The sequence below is a fragment of the Falco rusticolus genome, chromosome 4 (assembly GCF_015220075.1).
Source record: "Falco rusticolus isolate bFalRus1 chromosome 4, bFalRus1.pri, whole genome shotgun sequence".
NCBI classification, from domain to species: Eukaryota; Metazoa; Chordata; class Aves; order Falconiformes; family Falconidae; genus Falco; species Falco rusticolus.
In genome coordinates, this window is record NC_051190.1 from 27,096,943 (window position 1) to 27,118,472 (window position 21,530).

Below are 21,530 nucleotides of genomic sequence, written 5' to 3' on the forward strand. Positions count from 1 at the left end.
GGTAGATGCTTTGCATCTGGTGTTTTCCATAATATTTCTGTTTGTATAGAAAGGTCCTGTTCTCCATTTATAGTTCCCTGTATATGATCTCAACAGGTTCCTTTACTTCCCTTATTTGTCTTGTTTTGTGGGCGTTTCATCTCCCCCAAGGATCCTGGGGTGAGGGGGACCTACAGGAGAACTAATATTTATTAATAAACTCCGGGAATTTATGGCAGCTGAGGCAGTTTTGTCATTTGTGTGATACTGTTCACTGAAGGATTTGGAAAAAAAGTTGCTGACAGACCCTCAATTTATTTCAAACCATGAAATAAAAATACTGCTTTTGGGAAATATTTGGAAAAACAAATACAATTGTTTTCTTCCTTTTCATTTAGATATCAGCAATTAATCCCCCCACCCTCACACACACACACTTTCTTCTCTTCAAAAGAGAACTTAGCTTTTTTCAAAGTTTAACTTCCAAGCCACGTATTCCTGGGGAAAAAGGGTTTAAAATTCTGTTCCTATAAGAGAGACCCTGGCAGGCTGCCTGTATGCTGATGAGCAGATCTCAAATATTTGTGCTTTGGATTTGGCTCGTTAAACTTCTCTAAAGAGGGATGATTGTCCCAGCTCTTGAAGTTGGAAAAAACTGATGGATGCATTCAAAATGTGGCAATAGGAATGTCTTTGTATATTAAGCTGTTTAGATATTTCTATTTTTTTCCCCAAAGAACTTGGTCAGTTGAGACTTATGGTTCTTTTATGCTATAAATGACTAATTTGAATAATGAATGCAACCTGACAACATTTTTTTATTATTTGAAAAGCTATTTTGCACCTGAAACCAATGTGGCTTTAATGATTTACCTGCTGATGCCACTGGCGTATCAGTCATGAGCATTTTGAGTGTGTCCTATTGCTTTGATAACCAGACTATCTCTAACTGTGTGTCCAGGTGTTATGGAGATGTGCCTATCTAGTGATATGGATGGATGGGTTTTTTTCTTGCTTCCTAGTAGAAAGTAACTTTTCCAAAACCAGTGTGGATTGAACATAAACACATTCTGGGTGCGTTTTTTTTCCCAGTGCTGGATTAAGCACTGTCAATAACTCCAGCTGGATCCTTCTTTTCTTTTTAATTACACTCAATGCAGTGAACTGCAGGTGGGAGTGAGCTGAACCTGTGGTGAAACTGCTTGATGTGTGAGGAATGGTGGGCAGCCCTGCAGCCGCATCAGCCCTAGTGCAGCATCCCTGCTCCCCTGCAGGAATCTCATGAGGTCCTTGGCCAGCGGTACCCTGCACCCAGAGTATGACTTTCTGTAGCTGCAAAATCTAGGTCTGAGTGGGGGATGATTAGGATTAAGGACAAAAGAGAGGAAAAAAGATTTTTGTGGCTCTCACAGCTGGGACATGGCTGGGGAAGAGTCTGCAAATGTCCTGGGTCCGGTGCAGTGGGAAGGCTGCTGCTGGCATGTGTGTTTGCTCAGGGCTTGTGTCTCCCTGTTGGTGCTCTCAGCACTAAGTGGTATCTGCAAACAAGCAATGCAGCCATCAGGGCTTTTACCATCACCCTGGTGGGAACAGATGATTAAGAAGCTTTTTTAGAAGGAGGGTGAGGTGGAAATGCTGTGCAATGGCCTGACCCAAGCAGCCGGGGCAGCTGAGAGCAGGTCGGTGGAGGATCTGCATTAAATGCCCTTGGGAGTGTTTTTTAAAGCTAGACAAGTTTCCCACTTTTCCCTTCCAGGGTTGCAGGCTATGAAGGAAGCAGGAGCAGACATGTTTCAGGGCTTGTAGACCCATTTTCATCATGCATTTACTTGGCAGATAGGTTCTTAAAAGTTCCTATCTTCACAAAGATTGTGAGATCTGAAAGATTTGGTACTTATTTTGCAGCAAGGTGTCATTAACCCCTCTCTCTCCATCCTCATACTTGATGATGGCTGTTTACTAGCCTGCAAAGAGAGGAGTTGGTGTCAGTCTGGTTTCTGGAGTCCTTTGGTGTTAAAGTAACTACAATTGCCACCCAAGACCGTTACATGGAATGGATGTTTGGTCTAGTGCATTTAGCCCTGCACTGTGACAAAGGATATGGAGAAAAAAAAAATACAAAACAAAACCAGGACACTCAAAGCAAGTGTACTCAAGCAATATCTTTATTTCAGCTACTTTTCCAAACAGCTGTGGAAAGGCGAGGTACAGCAGTGAAGCGGTTTGCCTAGCGAGAGCTTTCCATGCATCCTTCATACAAATGGCTGGGGATGCAAACAGACTGGGGGAATGGGTAAGAGGGAACTGGGGGAAATGATGTTTCTTGCTGCTGCATGTACCTTTCCCCTGTTACGTCAATAACGTTTTAGGAAAAAAGAAACCAAATCCCCTAAAATATCACTGCAGTAAAGCACCTTTTTAGTTTCCAGTGTTCTGCACTTTCCAGAAATGAGGGTGCTATTAAGGTGGTAATTATCAGACATGAACATGGCCTCAAATTCCAGCTTGGCAATGAGCACTCAAATTGGATCCTAAGGCAGGGCTCACCATTTTCCTTAAAATGGGCAATACGCACATTCCCAGCCGTGGTGGATGTGCTGGTGTGAGTATTGCTAGCAGTACGGTCTAGCAAAATTATAGCATGTGGCTACAGCTTTGCTTGAAACTATGTGCCTCTGAAAAAGCTTGGCCAGACTGATGTGCTATTACTTATCTAATTCTAGTATTATGCTTGCAGAATGCGATAATATATGAAATGGAACAAAAAATGTGATTTAGAGTAAATGTCCTGTGCAAAATATTGTTCTTAACACTGGTGCATTGTTGCCTACCTGAGTGGAGCAGACCTGACGCTGGGGAGTGTGGGCTCTGATTAGCAATATTGCACCCTGCACAGATACCCAAGTGGTGGTATAGAGGTAATGATATTCCTTAATGAGCACCCAGATAACTGGCATCTGAAGACGATCCTCAGATGTAATTGAAATGTATTCTCTAAAGCAGAGCAAAGAAATTACATTTTTGCTACTGGCTTGGCAAACTTTTTAGGGATCTTACTGGGGATTTATACAGGGCTGAAGAACTAGGGCCTCCTGCATGTGTCTTCTCCAGGGCACATAGGGGCTGAAGCCTTCTCAGCGCTTGTGTAGCTTGCATCGCCTTGAAACAGTCACCTCCACCCACACAGGTCTCCTTGGCATGGACAGACCGCCCTGTCAGCAGGCCAGGAGGCCTGTAACCGTTCCAAGTGGAACTAGACATATGCGTTTCTAAGAGGGGAGACACTAATGTATCTACCAAAGCTTTGAGCCTAAAGCTGACAAATGGCTACTCTATGGCTGGCTTGATTAAATGGCCGTTGAAGATGATATAAACATCAGACTCCTCACTGTAGATGGCGTTTTCTCGCTCCCGCTTGAACAGCCTCACCCAGACCTCCTCTCCCTCCTGCAGGTCCAGCATCAGACTCTGGCTCTGCATGATGCTCCGATCGCTGGGCTGGGCATAGAGGATGGCCACCTCCTTCTCGTTCTTCATCAAGTGCAGGTAGGTCTCCTTGAAGTTCCAGGTGTGGACGTTGAGGCTGAAGTAGTAGATCCCTGCCACATAGCAGAAGAACTTCCCCGAGAACATGTTGAAGTGCTTGTAGAGGTTCACGAACTCTATGTCAAAAGTGACATGCTGGAAGTAGTCTGAGCTGTGAAGGGGTTTTCTCCGACCCACAGAGAAGGCAGCGTACAGCTGCTTGCAGGAATGGCCTTGTGGGCCAGGTTGGCCCTTCTGTCCCTTCCGTCCATTGAAGCCACGAAGCCCTCTTTCTCCTTCCTTCCCAACTGGCCCGGGGTACCCTTTCTCTCCCATTTCACCCTTTTCACCTGCAAGTGTAAAGAAAAACAAGCATGTGAAGGCCAAGCTGCGGGCACATCCTGCTGGAGACAGCTCTGATTTACCAGTACAGGGGTCTGGAGGCATTGGTCAGGTAGTGGCACCTTCCTCATCCTCAAATGATGCAAATGCCAGCTGAAAGCTTGGCCTCACTGAGCCTTTGGTGCCGATGATCCGTGTCCAGCTGTGGAGTTCCACAGCTGGACCAGCCCCGTTATGTGACTCCAGCATGCGTAAGCCCAGCCCCTCGGTGCAGAGGTTACTCATTTTGCTGAGGTTGAATTTGGACCTGGGGGAGGAGGTTGGGTTTGTTCTGTGTACCCCAACTCACGGGACTCCTGGCACATCGGTATTACACAGTTAACTTTTGTTTGCCTGCCTGGCCGAGACAAATGTGCAATGGAAAAAGTGAGTGAGCATCTTTCCCAGTTTCTAACTCTTCCATTTAGTAGTTCTGTGATAACATTTGCATCTGGTTTTTAGTGTGACCTAACCTGAGCTCCCAGTGATTCTGCTTTTTGATGGATTAGAGATTTTTGCCTACTCTTCTCACTTGCACGCACATATAGCCCGTGCCTTGGCACCCCTTGACCTTCTCTTATGGTCAATATAAGATGGATGAGTTTCTCGGTGTAGGGAGGAGCACAGCTTGCAAAATGAGGGTGAGCAAGTCAGGTAAAGGATATTACCACTGTAGTCAGCTTTACCCACCTTTGAGGATGGTGATATCTATAGTGGGCTGGACTTTGGGTACCGAATAGGCAGGGTCGCTGCTCATCCTTGTGTACCGTGAGGAGATGATGGAGGTGGGCTGCTCTGAAGGCCCGCAGCATCGCACGCACGAGAGGCGCCGTGCTTCTCGCCTCGGCTGACCCTTTTCCAGCAGGGCACTGACGTTCATGGTGGACACCACGAGCAGGAGAAGCACAGCACTCATCTTCAGCGGAGCCAGCTGGACCGAGCAAAGGAATAGAAATGATTAACATGGTGATTCAAATCGGAGCTTCTGATGGGCCATCTGTTAATGTTACCACGAGGTGCATTTCTTCTGATTAATTATTAGCTTATCTTGTAGTGGCATTGGGAGGCTCCAGGTAGGAAGGGTGCCCCACTGTGTACTGCTTACAAGCAACGGAAAAGGCAATCCCTGTCTCATTACCCACAGCTGAAATATCTGACAAGAGGCACCAGGTAAACAAAATAAAAATAATAATAAAAAAATCCCAAACCTGTTGAGATGGGCAGCTAAGGCTGAGATTCTTATAGCTGTCATAGCAAGCTCTGCCCAAGGCACATTTGCTGCCTGGCTGCTGTTGGAACAGCCATTGCAAAAGGTGCTGGGTAAAAGACACAAAGCGCTGGCTCTGCTGGTTTTATTGCATTGCCATCCTGAAAAAGTCAAAATCAGATGCAGAAAATGAAACTTGATTTAAATATATAGAGCCTAAACTGGATTTTTTTTTTGAGGAAAAACCTGAAGGGAAATGAAACTAAAAGAAATCAAAAGGATCTGTCTATTTAGCATTTGTCTATTTAACATTTGTCTATTTAGCTAGTCTCTCGCAGCCTCTTGCTGGCGACCTCTTTTCAAGGTGACTTTGCTGGGCAGTTTGTGTCTTTGACCATACCCCTGTGCTCTTCCTAGCAGAATTTCTGTGTTCGCTTCCCATTTTTATTTTCCAACGCACAGAATGAAAGCCAAATAGCTGCAACAGACAGACTGAACTTGGATTTGCTGTGCACAAGCACTAGTTTTTGAGATCATCTATTACATTTTCATCTGCTACTGGCAAGCTCCAATGGCCCTGAATGCTGGGTGAAAGGAACAGAAGGAAAATGTTTCAGGTGGTGCAAAGGGGGTGAGTTTTCTGTAGCTCCCCATCAGCCTCTTCCCTAGGGAGGGAGTAGAGCTGGAGACAGGCAACTACCTCCTTGTATCATGGATAATTAGTGCCATTCTACCGATTGCAGAGGTGTTTCATAGAAGACAAATTTTGGACCGATGCCTTTTTGAACTTTATCCAAACTCCAATTAGTCAGATGGACTCTTGTTGACCTCGGGCTGGGAACAGCTATTACAGCTTCTCTTCTACCAGCTTTAATTCCTGGAATAGGTGAGGAAGATAGTGGTGGGATGTCCTGACTTTCAGAAATAGCTCAGTGAACACACAGGTCCCATCTGCAGGGGGAGGGATTCCTGCCTTGGAGCGCTGCAAAGGCTTCACAGGGCACAAAATGAACCAGTTGAGAGAAGATGGAAAAAAAAAAAAAGTGTCAGTATGGGGCAAGGTACTTGAGCTGTACTGGCATTCTTGGGAGATGCTTTCTTCTAGTTCTTACCTGCCCCAAAAGAACTGTAATTCACACCTTTTATGACTTGGTGTAACCCAGCTCCCTGGAAACCTGATGAGTACTTATTAGCAGCAACTTAACTTTCCTTCTGACAGCAGTGAAAGTTCTTTCATCATATCTGTCATAACTTGAAATGATCTTTCTGTTGTACCTCATTCTAGGTACAAGTCTGAGGAGGGATCAATATTCCTTTTATGTCAGCGTTCAGGGCCTGAATTTCATTTCCATTAGATCCTTTTTAATTTTCATCCACTTAAGCCATCTTTGTGCTGCCGAACAGGAACAGCAATGCAAGGCTAAATGGACAGCAGGGGTCATAAATAACCAGCCTGTGTGTCACCAGAACAGAAAGTTTGCACTGCAGGGGGGGCATTTGGGGTCTGCATAGTGTTTCTGGGGTCTCTGCAGAAATTAATGTTTGTGCATATACATGGTGGTCTAAAGAAGACCCTGTGTCTGCTCAGAGTCCTGGGGCCAATATACCCTCTCTGGGACTGAAAGCTGTTTAGCCCTTCTGGGGAGTGTGGGTAGTCGATATCCTGGGGATAAAACATAGGGTGTGTGTTTACATTATCAGAACATTAAAGCCAGAGGACATAATTGCTCATAATACCTTCATGAAGGAGAAAGAGCATTCATTAGGAGGGATATTCATAACAGGCAGAAGGGAAAGGATTAATAAATATGAAGAAATTACCTTTTTATAGGCCATTATTGTCCCAAAAATGAATGACTTTCCTATTTTTAGAAGTTAAGGGGAAAAAAAAGTCTGGCTGAAAAAACCCAGTGTTCGGGTTGTGCAGGTTTTACATCACAGCAATCCAAGCACCCACTGAAGAATTTGTGGCTGCTTGTGTGATTCATGAAAGAACAGTTACTCAAGTTATCACCTAGAAATAGCATTTGGAACAAAAAAAAAAAGGGGGCAAATGATGCAACGATCCAGGTAATTCAGGGCATCCTAGAGCTGACACTCCCCACTACATTTTCCTTCACCAGTCAGTGAGGTTAGCTCGGCAACCTGGCATTTAAAAGGATTTAAAGTGACTGAAGGTTTTTAAAACAAATGTTGTCTTTTCCCTCAAGAAATCTTAAAAAGATCATATTTCAGCTTTGTTTTGTTTAAATGGCATCACACAATTCCATTGCCTGACATGTATTTGGTTGTGATATCCGTGGTCAGGTGAAACCGTAATGATGCATTTGAACAGACTTTCAGATCCACAGTCCGCTCGTAACAGGCAGAGGACAGGGGAAGATGTAAATCAGGAAAAAAGCAGAGAGAAAAGAGCCCAAGAGGACTGCAAGAAAAGAATGATGGATCCAGCAGTGTGGGTTCATGTTTGAAAGACACGCAGCACAAACCCAGAAGTCAGGTGAAGGAGAACCTCAAACCAGAGAAATCAAATGTGCAGCAGGAAAGGGAACAAACCTGGTAAGGGTTTCCTTGGAACGAGATTGTGTCAATCTGGAGAAAAGAATGATTTGAGCCAAATTTCAGAGGAGAAGCAAATATAATGCTTGTGGTAGCAGTGAAGTCAAATCTAATACCTTAAAAAAAAAAATAGATATAAAAAGGATGAAACTTGTAACTTAAGATCTGTGAGGTGAAGCAAGAGGTTGGCTTTAGCCATATGTTTTTTCCCTTAAAGATAATTATTGTGACCTTATTTTGTCAAATGTGGAGATGATGGATTTTACTTCGGTGGCACAGGTTTATCTTCTTCAGAAGACAGTGAACAACAAACTGGGCTTCGCTCCACTGTGGCCATGACTCACCAGCGCCCAGGCTGGGACACTGCCTCTTCCACACATCATTCAGATCCCTGCATGGGGCGAACATCCATCCTCCTCCCCACCGCCATCTGACACACTCGTTAGTGCCTGAAATGATGCATTAGTACTGCACTGAGAGCCCTGAGGCTGCAAAACTGAGTACGTTCCTCCTTGGTCATCCTTCATGACACCTCTCTGGAGATGGACAGGCGCATCCTGAAAGCAACAGATTAAATCTGGAACTATAAATTATTGTCTTTGACTTCTGGGCTGGAAACCTGCAAATTGCAAACTGGTTCGATTCAGAAAACTTGGTTTTGCAGTTTGGTAGAGAACCCCAGAGATGATGCTGGATCACAGACATCCTAATGGCTGGGAGGAGAACTGGTCTCCTGTCTTTGGAAGCGATGCAGTCTGTAAATGTTTTCCCTGAGGGCAGGAAGATGGTCTCAGCCCTCAGTCTTGCAAAACTGTTGCTTTTAGTTTGGTTTCTTTGGCTCTGCTTTAGCTCAGGTTCATTTTGAAACAGTTGATTGACAGCTGATGAGTTTGAAACGTTTCAGTTGAAAAGCTTGCAGCGACATGTAGAAAAACGTAAATTGTTTTGATGCTCCTGATGCTTCCTGTATAATGCTTGCGAAGCAGAAAACTCACCATGGGCTGAGCGTGCAGCCTGTTCAGTTGCAATAGGTAATTTCAAGATAAATTATTTGCTCTTCCCAAAACACTTGCAGGCCGCCACACTCCAAAGCCAGGAGGCACAGGCAGCCCCCAGCCTCTGCAAGCGGGACCAGGATGAAACCCAGCAATAAGTGTGAATTTAATCTGATGCTGAGGAGGAAATTCTGCATGTGCTAAATGGGTAGATCTATCTTTTGGGCAATATTTTTGGCAAACCAAATGAAAATTTATGAATGATGGAATGAGACACCTGAACCTGATGAAAAGGCAGTTCATATCAGTGAGTTTTGATGAGGATTGCTGGGGGTTGTGTACGTTATAACATTAGGCTGTATGTTACTGTTGGAGACCTCTTTAAACATAATGAAAGGTTTCTTTGACTGAAACCATCCTTTAGCTAAGGTTTTAAAAAGACTCTGCTCTTTCTGTCCCTTTTCTTCTCCTCTGAATTCCTGCGTCAAAAGACAATATTAAAATATTACCAAAAGGGATTGTTTTTTCAGGTATTTCTGCCTGGCCCAAAACAAGAAGAAAAAGCCATTTAAAACACCAGTCTCCTTGCATTAAATTCAAACACTCCCGTTGTTTGGACCCTTTTGAAAGGGGGGGTGTGTCTTTAACTGGAGCTGGCAATGTGAACCCCTTAAGGGCTGCTGCCCCGCAGTGCTGGTGAAGATGCAGTGCCCAAGCCAGGGATGCTGCTTTCTACCATGCTCAGTCCAAAGCAGAACAGAGGATTAAATGATGTATTTTTCCTCTGAGCTGACCTTGGAAATACCCTGACTTAAATATAATCCATCAAACTTTTTATTTACACATGGTTTACCTGCTATGAATGACCTGCATGGGAAGTGCTGGCTTTCCAGTGACACCTGGCATTCCCAGTGACTGCCACTAAAGCCAAATTCCTCCCAAGCAAGACCTTAGAGATACCACGAACCTTTGCTAGAGAAGGGTAGAAACCGTTAGTTCTAGTTCAGGGAGTTAAATTATGTGATTCTTTCTTCCTGTGTGCAAATTCTTATTTAATATATTTTCTTGACACTGTTACAGCTGGAGAGAGCATCTTGATTGATTTTTTTTTTTTTTTGGTTCATGATTGAGTTTAATCTTATAGCTCAAGGTAGACAGCTTATGTACGAGGCACATTTGCTCATGCAAAGCTTCTTAATCATTCTGTGTACCTGAAGAATTTTAACACTTTGATATAGGGTAACACATCTGGGCAATAGAAATGATAAGAAATCCCCATAGTATCTGCAAAAATAGCTTGCTTGTTTGGCTCATGGAGAAAATAAAGCAAGAAGGCAAAGCAAGCCAGCCTGGAGGCTGGCCCAAAAGGTTTTCCCTTTGGTTAGCAATGTGGAGTTTGTGACGTTGGCCAGACCTTGCCTGGTCCATTGGCACTGTGGGCAGCCGCTGTGGGAGGTTAGGTCATGGCAAAGGCACAGACCTACCTTAATTTACCCAGCCCATGTTTCCACTGGGTACAGTGGAAATATGTCCTTACCTTGCAGGGATGTTCGAAGAATAAATCCCACTAGTAACTGTGCTGAGCACACATGCTGCAATATTGAGAGTTCACGAGGCAAAAATTGCTCTTGGATCCCTGAGCTGCACTTTAAATTTCTGCTAATGTTTTCCTTCCTGTTATTCCTAGGGCTTTACTCGGAAAAACATCTATGACTATCTTTGCTTTAAATTCACAGTGGACAGGACAACGCCAGTCACTGCCCATTTTAATTAGCGACAAGTCCTGACTGAAAACCCAAGAGGGCCGTTAAGACTAAAACCTTTCTCGCACCATAGAGATGGAAAACACATGGATGTGTCGGCCGCAAACCTCGGCATCATTCCAGAGTTGGAAAATATTTCAGTTCTGCTTTTTTACCTTTTGTCTTCTTTCAAGCCTCGACCTCCTCACTGCTCCAGAGCTCCCTGCATCACCAGCAGCAGGAAATGAGGCATCGTTAGGGCCAGGTTTGTCTGGACACTGGACTTCCTCGGGAAATGATTTGTTCAGATTTTTGTTATTTTCTTCCCTAGGAGGATCTAAAATTTCTTCATGAGCAACTTATTGCAGAAAGCCCAAAACACTGAAGGAACTTGTGCATTTTCCAAGATGAAGACACGACAGCTCAGGTGCTCCTCTGCCGGTGGTGCCAGAGCTGAGCACAGGGCAATGCCTTTCTGACACGATGCCACAGAGATGCCTCACTTAGGCTGAGCACCAGGAGTCTGTCTGCAGCCGTGAAGTGATCTGAGGGCTCACAGACAAGAGTATTTGGATCCCAAAAAGCAACGCGGTTTAAAATTTTCCACTGTCTGTAGTGATTTGCAGATGACCGATGTTAACGCCCTCTTGTCCACAGTGTTTATACAACGCGCTGGGGTGATACGGGAGAGGAGTTGGCCGTGCTGCTAGAGACAGCTGGGTCGCTTCCAGCCCTGCAAGATGGGAGCAGGGCAGGGACGGAGGCAAAGCCAGGATTCAAATATGGAGGGGGCTGGGGGGTGTTAGCTGCATCCCTACTTGGAATGGCCTGGGTGAAGATTTGGTCAGCAAGTTTGTAGCTCCATTTCTAATTGTTTGGTTTGGGGTTTATTTTCTGGTGCTTTTTTAGCATGTGCCTGTTTCCAGTGAGGGTGGATTGCCCTAATTCCTCTGTCCCAGGAGAGGCTGTCCCTGAGCAGCAGCTGTCCCTGAGCAGCAGCAGCCCATGCAGTCACCATGTGCTACATCCAGCTGCGATTTCATCTGCCAGACGTAGGAAGAAACGAGGATCCCAAGCAAGCATCCCTTCCTATTACCTGTACACGCTTAGACCTGGGGGGCTCTGTGGATTTAACACAGTCCCCTGCAGGTGCTGTGGAGGGCGAGGCTGTGCCTGTATGGAAATGGTCCCGTGCAGGTGGGCACCTGCATCTTCGTGTGGTACCACCTTGCCTGGTCTGTGACAGGGGCTGTTATCACACTTACCTCATGCAGACAGGGAGAAAAAGGATGTTTGCCTGTTCCTAAGTAAACAGCTCTTCCCTCTTTCCTCCTCATCCCTGCCTGCAGCTCTGATGCCAGGAACATGCCTGCAATGTCCTTGAAACAGCCTTGCTCTGGGCTGGGCGGCTCCCAGAAAGCGCTCCCAGCCCCATGGCAAGCCCGGGCGGTGATTCAGCCTGGCGATGCTGAGGCACAGGCGAGTTACAGTAAGTCATTTCCAGGGCAGCTTCTCCAACAGAGCAAATCACCCTGATGAAGTGGATGGCACCCAACCCTCTTCACCCTTCCCAGAAGAAAAGCAGCTTTCCCGTGACTTGCCGCTACTAACTCAGCTGCTCTGGGAACCTGGCTGTCTGTGTGCTGAAATAAAGCGTGCAGCAGTGTCCCTGCAGCGGGTGCTGTCCCACCAGCGTGGGTGGGAGCACCAGGACACAGGTGCTGGCAGCAGCAGGACCATCCTGTCCCAGCACCGCTGCAAACCCCGTCTCAGGAGCGAGCAGCACATTTCAAACAGCTACTGTTGCTTGGCAAGGCTGGAAAAGCCAAGTCCCCTGAAAGTTTCCATGTCTGCAGAGGATGCCAGGAAAAGGCTCTTTCCTGCCCTGGGCTCTTGCAGCAGCGGAGGAGCCTGCATCAGATCAGGCACCATCCCCGTCCCACCGCCCAGACACAGCTAAGTGCAAAATCAGACTAGGAGAAAGCATTGTTCTGGAGTGCTGCGGGTGGTTAACGGAATGGTGAGTGTTAGCAGGAACATGTTAAAGCCAGCTCAGCAATAACCTGGCCTTGCACTTACTTTGCCTGCTGCAGTGAAGCAGAAAAAGCAAGACAAGCAGCACGGGCAGAGCACCTCTCTTTATGACTCATCCAAGCAACCTGCCTCTGCAGGGCAGGAACACTTTGTTCCCTATAGCAATAGTATTTTTTTTCCCCAACTTATTCAGATCCGTGTAACTTACCTTGTGACTCAGAACCCCTGTCTCTTACTGTCCTTGCTGTTGCTTAGCAGGATGCATAATATGAAAGCTGCTGTTCATCCAGGTATTTCAGTTCTCGATGGCAGCTGCAGCTTCCTAGCTGGAGTCCAAATGAAACACTGAAAGTCAGGCCGACTCCTTATGAAACCCAGCAGCTAGGCTGTTTGCAAAAACAGGGTTTGGGTTGTTGGTTTTTTTTTGTTTTGTTTCTTTGCTTGCATCAACTTGTGCTGGGTTCCTGTGCTTTTGTCCTGCTCTAGTTTCCTTAGGACTCACAGGCAGTCTGTCGGATTGCACGGTGCCTCTCACAACGATGGAAATGAAGACCAAAAAATCTGTGAATAGAAAAAAAAAAATGTATCAAAAAAACCACAGCCCCAAAACCACAGCAAGCGTTCCAGCCAAGAGAGAAAGTGCTGGGATCACATGGAAATAATTTTGCTTTGGGAGATTTCAGCATCTTTTTAGGCAGGAGAAAGGAGAAAAAAACACAAACCCATGATAAAATCTCTGGCTTTTGTGCATGAGCTGTAAAGGTGGCAAAAGTGTCTTGAAGGGCAGCAGCAATGGAAACTGCCCCTGCAGTGGTGCTGGGGGAAGGTGCAGGTGCACGGCCACACGCCTGGGAACAGGCCAGTGCTAAGGGAAGGTGTCGCCCCCACGGTTCCATGCTTCTTGGCAAAGCACCTCGCTTCTGCATGAGCAGGTCCGGGGCCAGCCTCAGCAGGGTGATGAGCAGCTGCCGTTTTCCCTCCCTGCTTCACAGGTTTAGGGGATAACGTCTTATGCCAAACCATTCCTGGCAGGATGTGCTGGGGGTCACATCCTATGAACAGGAAAGGCAGGGAAGGTCAAACACAAGCACAAGGGTGAATCTTCCTCAGTGTGTGTTTGCAGAGTCTTCTCCCACCACTGCCTATCTGCTGGGGGTGTGCTTTGCCCTAATTTTTCCAGGACACCCAGAAATGGCTGGACAGCAAGTTGCCACTGTTTCACATAACTGGGACTGAATTACCGGCTCCCCGGGCTCACGGCAGCTGGGGTGCCACAAGGCTCTCTGAGGCGTGGGAGGCATGGAGACCCTCTCCGAAGGAGGCTGAGCAGAGGGCACCCTAGAGAAGCTGCCCAGCCCTGTCCTGCCTGGGCTGGCCTACCTACTGAGCAGCACACAGTGGTCCTGGCCACATGTGTGACCCTCAGGAAAGCCGGCGGCTGCCACAGACCCTGTGCTCATGGCACAGACCCAAGCCCAGCATGGCACACTGCTGCCCGCCGGCAGCGTCAGCCCTTAGCCAGGAGGTGATGTGGGATGCGGCACAGCTTGCTCTTGTCCGAGGGACTGCTGAGCCCAAGTCTCTGGGGCCAGCGGGGAGCAGATGTGGGGGGATCAGAGCACACTGAACACCCCACACCTCCCGGCACCGGGGTAGAGCAGCGCTGCACCAGTGGTGCTTGATTTTAGTGCCCACACTATCGTAGCTGAAATCACACACTTGGTCATGCCCAGCTCTTGGAAAAAAGCAAATGGGTGGCTTTATTTAAAACTAGGTTTAGACTCTGAATTTGGGTTGTTTGGTGGTTTGGGGTTTTTTTTCTTTCTGTTTTCTTTTTCTGTTTTGCAGCAGCCTCCCATTCACTGTAGAAGAGGAGGTTGAAAGCGATGGGCACCCTGTACAGCGTGAGCTCCTGCATCATTCCTGCACTAAGACTGACAAAGAAAAGCAACGCTTTGATAGTCCTGAGAACATCAGGAGGGGAAAGGTGTGTTTTGTCCTCTTGCAGTGCCCTTCCCCACTTCAGGGCACAATGTGATGGTTTAAATATTCCTCCCCTGCAGTCCTCCTGCTCTGCCCCAGACCCCAGCACTTCAACCCCTCACCAGTCCACGGGGGCATGTGCTGGCCAGGTCATTTTATTTATTTTTTTTTTTCTGGAAACAGCCTCTGCCTTATGTAAAGAGGGATGAGATGTGAGAGCACCTTGGGCAGCTCTCTGCATTTGAAAAACCTCTTCAAAGCCTCCCTTCCTTCCTGACCCGAGCAGGGGACATCTCAGCCGCGGTCCTCAGAAAGGTTCTCCATCTCTGCTCCATATGCTGATGTGCCCCGGCTCCTAAATCATAGAATCACAGGATGGTTTGAATTGGAAAGGACCCCTAAAGATCAAGTTCCAACCCCCCGCAGTGGGCAGGGACCCCTCCCTCCAGCCCAGGGTGCCCCCAGCCCCGTCCAGCCTGGCCCTGAGCCCTGCCAGGGATGGGGCATCCACAGCTGCTCTGGGCAGCCTGGGCCAGCGCCTCGCTGCCCTCACAGCGAAGAATCTTCCTGATAGCTGATCTAAATCTGCCCTCTTTCAGCTTAAAGCCATCACCCCTTGTTCTATTGCTGCATATCCTTGTTAAAAAGTCCCCCTCCAGCCTTCTTGTGGACCCCTTTGGGTAAACATTCTGCACCACCATGCCACTGCCCAGCAGCTGCCCATCCCCCGTAGGTCAGAGCCCTGGACCAGAGGCAGAGAGATGGCTGTCATGATGGAAAAGGGTTTTTGTATGACTTTTCAAAATCAAATAAGAAAAAAAACAATCTTTAAAGCTGTAGGTGGACCTGGGTTATACAAGAGAGAACTCAAACCGTTTGCAGATGACTTATGTTGGGAGTTTTTTTGTATTGGTGGTGTTAAGTAAATCTAGCAGATGATTAAAACAGAGTGCAGCATGATTTTATTTTATTTTTTTAATTAAAAAATCTGCATCCAGAGTGATGAGGAGAGGGAACAGCGGCTGTTGGGGAGCGAGGGCTGCCCCCATACCGTGGGCGAGGGAGGATTTACGTGTGCTGCTGGTGCTGTACTGGGAGGCTCCGTTAGCCAGGACCAGGGAGGCAAAATGCAGAGGTTTGCTGCTGTCCCAGCATGAACCTGAGCAACATCCAGCTCTCCATGAGTCATCCTCTGGTGCTGGCCTGCTCCAGCCCAGGCCTCCTGGAGCCCTCCACCCCATCCGTGTCCCCTCCCGCTGTGGCAGTGGTCCCCGTCCCAGCCCCGCATGGGTGGGCAGGAGCAGCTGTGCCAGGCAGAAGCCACCTGGGAACAGGCACACGGAGCCCATGCAGCAAGGAGGGAATGCAGCTGCAGCCTTTCCAAAGCTGCCAGGAAAAGAAAAACCTTCCTTATCCCTTTTTGGAGAGACCTCAAACAGCCCCTAAGGAAAGAAATTACTTTGCTTCACAAGTGCCAACCAAAAGCCTCTTCTGTCCTCTTCTCTGTTCTGGGTTAAACACCAGATTTGTGCTATCTTTTCTCATCCATCGTGTTTTCCAGGTCCCTGCTCTCCTGTTGGCACTGCTCAGCACCTTTCACAGAATGGAGATGTTCCCCTGTGTGTCCTGCACCAGTGCCCCCAAAGCCACCCCGCTGGGGCTGCTGCATTCATTTACTTGGTCCCATAAATAACCTGGGCTCCACAAGCAAATGTTCTGCATTAACTCATTTGTGTGACGGTCAGTAGAGTCATGACATGAGTGACATCGATGCTTTTTCAGGATTTGGGTCCATCTGCCTCCCTGAGTAGATCAGCAGTGTCCTCAGCACCCTGCGCACGCTGCAGAGAGTTTCTTTCTTCCTTTCTCATGCAGCAAATACTTATAATTAGAATGCAATTAGTAAATAATATCTATTAGCCCTGCTGAGACAGGGGAGCTGCTTTGCATCAAGTATGTCCTTGCAACAAGAACCAATGCAAACAGAAGCGCAAACACAAATGCCAAAGCACTTAAAGCAGAGGGACGTCACCCTGGAGATTGGTTCCTGGCTCTGCTGCTGTAGGGTTTTGGGAAAGCTCCCCTCCGCCCTCCTGGGGATGGCACGTCTCTTCTCCCATTCTTCATCAACTATTTTTAGGTTAAGCTCTTCAAGGCAAAAAATATGTATGATGGGAGTGCAGCCGGGCAGAGCTCGGGTTTCACAGGGGGGATGTAAGGCTGCCACGGAGAGCTTACTTGCATGGATATAAAAGTAGTTTATAGGTGTAACCCAGTCGAAAGAGTGGTTTGGGCTCCAAAAATTATCTTAGCTGGTCAAAACCCGTCCAAAAACAGTCTGTAGGAGAGTTTTTTTATTTTTGCTCTGAAACTTAGGACAGAAGAAAAATGTTATGGGAACCAGCGCCTGGCATCAGAGCCAGTGTCTCCAGATTAAACAAGTTTTCTGCCTCTTAAAATGACAACCTCCTTTTTTGAAATAATAATCACATTCAAGGAAGAAGGATATTTCTGTTTACACAGTTGATTTATAAAGCTTGGCTTTTGTCCGTGCAGGGAGCAAGGGAAAAAAAAAAATCATTTCTGTACACTGCTGAAGGCTTGCAACAAATTAATAAGAAACTCTGTGTGTGATAGAGCAGTGAGTTCAGGGCGTGCTGAGCCCATCTGCCTCCTCCCTGCTAGAGAGAGCAGGCGCACTTACTGCAGAGAATGCAAAAAGGAATTAAACAATCCCCAGCTAGAAAATGGATGCACTTATAGTAAGTTTAAGGGACATAAATGGTCAGCTGGCAAAACCACGGTTTTCTTTGCAGCTTTGGTGTGCTAAAATTGGTCTGCTCTGCAGGGAAGTGAATGCTTCTTTCTAATCAATTAATTGATGAAGTAGCTGGGGTTTTAGGAGGGTGCTGGCTTCGTGCTGCAGGAGCAGGAGCTTTGCCTATTCAGGAGCATCTGCTCAAGGATGTGCATTTATGGCTTGGAAAGGAGACCCAGAGACACAGCCATACACGAGCTCTCGCTCCAGGTAGCCAATATTAGTGACCCTCTGTTGAACTGGGGATGTGGGGCAGCTGTGGTGTGCCAGGATGCTGGAGCCTCCGTGCTCTGCAAACACATTTCCCTGCATGGTCAGGCCACAATTACAGCTCTGCTTGCGTAAAAAGGCGTTGGAAACATCTCAGCCAGTGTCCGCAGGCACGCGAGTCCTTTATCCTTTTAAGTGAAGGCATCTTTTTTTTTTTTAAAGTTTTCAAACACACTATATATAATGTCTGAAACTATTTGAGTTGTAACCAGCTCTTTAAATGAAAAGGCATGTTTTATATGGATTTTTCCACTGTGCTGAACTCGTGAGAGTGATGTGTGTTTGCTCTCTCCTTGCGCTCAAGGCTAGGGCTCTGTGCCATGACAACGTCTGCACCACGTGGCAGAGACATACAGAGATGATTCCTACAGAAACATTAAATATTAAATTCAGTTTCCTCCTGGCTTTTGGCTGGGGTGTCACTTTGGATCACAACGCTTCCCCTGGCATTGGCCACATGCAGCCAGAGCCCTGTGGTGGTGAGCTGGGAGCCCAGGTGATGCACAGGGGTTGGAGCTCTCTGTGCCTTGCCGTGCACGCCAGGCAGCCCGGGCAGGGTGGTTAAACCCTCTAATGCAGTAATCCCCAACCCATAATATGATTTCATGCAATGAAGTGTATTGGTTCATGTGCGAGCGTGTGGTGCTTTCAAGCGGCCAATTGCACAAAGCCTCAAATGATGAGGAGCTAATTGGAATTTAAAGAGCAGTGTGTGAACGGTAATGGGGAACTGGTTAAGAGTAACGTACTAAGTAGCGTGAAAGCTCTGATTTCACAACAGAGTGAGAAAACGTTCGTGGCTAAAGCCTGGTCCCGAGGGGGGCTGGAAGCTTGTGGGGTGAGAGGGAACCTGCAGGCAGCGGGTGACAAGGAGGAGCAGGGGGTCCCTCCCCAGGCTGCCGCAGCCTGCCAGCGCTGAGCAAGATTGGCACCAGGGAAAGAGGCAACCTGGATAAATAGAGGTTAAATCAGCCTTACGGTGAACCGGTCAAAGTAACAGAACAGCTGATGATCTCTAATGAAGATTTAATGGAGGGTAACGTGGCCAATGCCAATCAGCTGGGACTGGTGGGAAGCAGATCTCCTAGAACCAATTTCTATTATATATTCCAAGTTTATTTGATGCAGGAATGCAGACTTGGGCAAAACACTGATCAAATCTATTAACTAAAAAATGGAAGTGGTACTAATGCAGGCTGGCAGGGAGGGATGGTTGAGTGCATTGGCAGCAGCGTATTGGGAAGGGACGATCTCTGCTGCTGACCAGGCGGACCAGGCGCGATGCCGCAGGGCCGGAGCATGCTGAGCCGGGGCAGCTTTCCCGGGAACCTGCTCAGTAACCAAGTGGGACTCTTCAAACTGACTCTAACTGCACTAAGTGCCCAGGCTGATGCATCATGAAACCTCACCTAAAAGCTGTCAAACTTTAGATGTTTCAGGCCCCATTCTGCAGTCTGATTTTGGAAATCCTGAAAGATTTGAATCTTGGTTTTGATTTAAGCCTTCATGCAACGGGAATGGGAGTTCACAGAGGTCACAAATAGCAGATCCCCTTGTATCCATTGTCCCTCCGCATAAGAAGCAGCTTTGTTTTGCTGAATAACCTCTTGGGCAGGACTTAGAGCGTTTCAACCCGGGGTGCAGTGTGATTAGCACCTCTGGGCCGGGGTTTGTAGCCATTCTCACAGCTTTCATCTGATGGTGGGAAAAGTGTTTGCTCAGGTCTGTGCACACATTGTGGGATTTACCACATAGCATAAAGGGTGGGTGGGCTTTATTCCATGCATTTTCTCACCCCCCCTCTGTTACTTAGGGCAATATTAGGCGATGGGCACTGCTCCTGCCTTTCAACTCTCTGACTTTGCTCCAGTATCTCATAAAAAGTCCAGAGCATCTTACTAGCTGGTAACCTCTTTCCTATAAAACGGGAAAAGGTAGATTAAACCAGGTACACAGATTCACCTAACAGCATTTTGTGCTCGCGAAGGTCAAAAATCCCATTCCCCAGCTTTTTGGGACAGGCTGATACAGGGATACCTGAGTGGCTGGACATTTCTCTTTAACTGACAGGGTGGTTTGGCAGTTGCTGGTGATTCAGTGACAGCATGGCCAGTATCAGATGGTTTGGCTTGTGCCATCCAGGATCCAGTGCCTGCAAGGGCTCCCTTCCTGGGAGAGCTTCTCACCTTCTGAACCAGTCACCCCATTACCCACATGTCATACACAATTGTGGGAACTGGATGAGCAAATTAAGCTATCAGTGAATTTCAATTCACTATTTAAAAATCCAATGCGGTGACAGACCCAAATCAAAATAGCTAAACCCAGGAAGAAGCCCATGGCACGGCACCAGCATTCAATGCTCAGATAGGTTTATCACACTGAGATAATGTGTCTCCACAAATGAGCTGAGAAGGAAAATATTTCTCTTTGTTGTTTTGTTTCCAGGACAAAAGAGAGTTTTGATTTTTTGCTTTCATTGCCTTTCCAGTTTTTAGATTACTTGTAATTAAATGGTGCCGAGCAAATAGATGGTGCTCTACCTTTTTGTAAATGACTTGGAAATTTTCTTTAATCCCTTGGTAGGGTTCACATGGTATGTCATTCATCACGCCACTGCTCTGTATTCCAGCAACTGGGCTTATTTAATTTGTTAGGCTGAATGGAATAGCTTTACCATGCCTGCTTATTCAGAAGTAATGATGGGTAGAACCCTGTAGCACATAATAATTGCTATTTTCCACAGAGAGATGCATGCATGTTCTCAGAATAACCTTTAAAAAGTTTAAACTCATGAGAGTGAGATGGGTTGTCGACAACAGAGTAAAAATAACGGAAGGTGGTTTTCTTCCCAGGTTCTATTTTCTTTTGAACCTCTAGTTTTCAGCTCTAAAATGTTATTTGCTGGTTGAATTGCCGGGCGGGGGGGCACCACGCTCCCCCTCCACAGGCTTGCCGGAGCAGCTGTAGGTCCTGTCTCTCCCTGTGGGCAAGGTGTCCTCACGTCCACAGCCCCAGGAACCATGTCGGCACATTCTAGGTTTAACCTCTATTGAACACGCTCAATCCCCTCATAAAAATGTCCGTCTGAAACCCACCTTTCGCGTGAGAATTTCCTGTCGGAAAAGAAAACTGAAAATAGATTGCAATAACTGTTCACCCGGGGGATAAATGCATGGGACGGGTCAAGACAAGTCTTTTTGTCTGGGGACGCGTTGCCTGGCCAGCTCACCTCAACCCCGCCGATTCCAGCAGCGCATCGCCATGTGTCAGTCACCCCGGCACAATCAATACGCTGCCATTTCACACCGTCCTTGCAGACCTTTCCCTGGAACAAGGAGCCCAGGTTGCCCTTGCCCAGAGGGTCTCTCAATGCTGCCCACCTCCCCCTGCCCTCCCCTCCCTGGCTGAGCTGGGCAGCTCGGGATGCTCATCCCTGGCAGCGCTGCCACTCTCAGGTGGCTCACGCTGCTCCGGTAATCTCCCACTAAACACCCCCGGCTAACGCTGCTCAGGCTTCACACTTATTTCCTGCACCGTGGCAGGCAGGGCTGAAGCTATCAGTAAATTTTAATTCCCCAGTGGCAGCTGCAAGTTGGCTGCAGTATCAATGAACTAAATCTGTCCCCTCCGTTCCTTTGAGAATTATTCCTCATTTCTTAAATTGAAGCTGTTTCATGGAGTCATAGCTTTTTGCTCTTAACGTTTAAAGAATACCCAGCTGGAGAGTTTTCCAAGAGCAAGGACCTGTGATTTAAAAATGGGAGCAAAAATCACTCATCTGTGTGAGGGAATCAGAGATGAGGCAGTCAGATAATTAAATAAAAAATTGCAGAATGTGCTTTATAAACAAATACGATGCCAAAACTTTTGCTGCCCTCATATTACTCCTGAATTGCCACAAACCCTGGAAAGAAAGTCTTTGCTTTTAAGAACTTGTAATTGAAGGAAACACAGAGTAAAATCTTCAGGTGAGCCAGGGGCAGAGGTGGGCACAGAAAGCTCGGGACAGGCTGGGCAGAGCAGGAGGGACATCT

At 47.1% G+C, this 21,530-nt stretch overlaps 1 protein-coding gene across 2 annotated transcripts; it reads right to left on the reverse strand.

Moving 5' to 3' along the window:
- Window positions 1-2,126: 2,126 nt before the first annotated feature.
- C1QTNF8 (C1q and TNF related 8) lies at window positions 2,127-10,739 on the reverse strand. Of its 2 annotated transcripts, XM_037387344.1 has the most exons (4): window positions 10,565-10,650; window positions 7,649-7,767; window positions 4,576-4,816; window positions 2,127-3,854 (listed from the first exon to the last, which is right to left on the reverse strand). In XM_037387344.1, exons 3-4 carry the CDS (start codon window positions 4,799-4,801, stop codon window positions 3,307-3,309), a joined length of 774 nt encoding a protein of 257 aa, XP_037243241.1. In that variant the 5' UTR covers window positions 4,802-4,816; window positions 7,649-7,767; window positions 10,565-10,650; the 3' UTR covers window positions 2,127-3,306. The 2 variants fall into 2 exon arrangements, with proteins under 2 accessions (XP_037243241.1, XP_037243242.1); XM_037387345.1 differs by lacking the exon at window positions 7,649-7,767 and having other exon boundaries at window positions 10,565-10,739.
- Window positions 10,740-21,530: the final 10,791 nt, after the last annotated feature.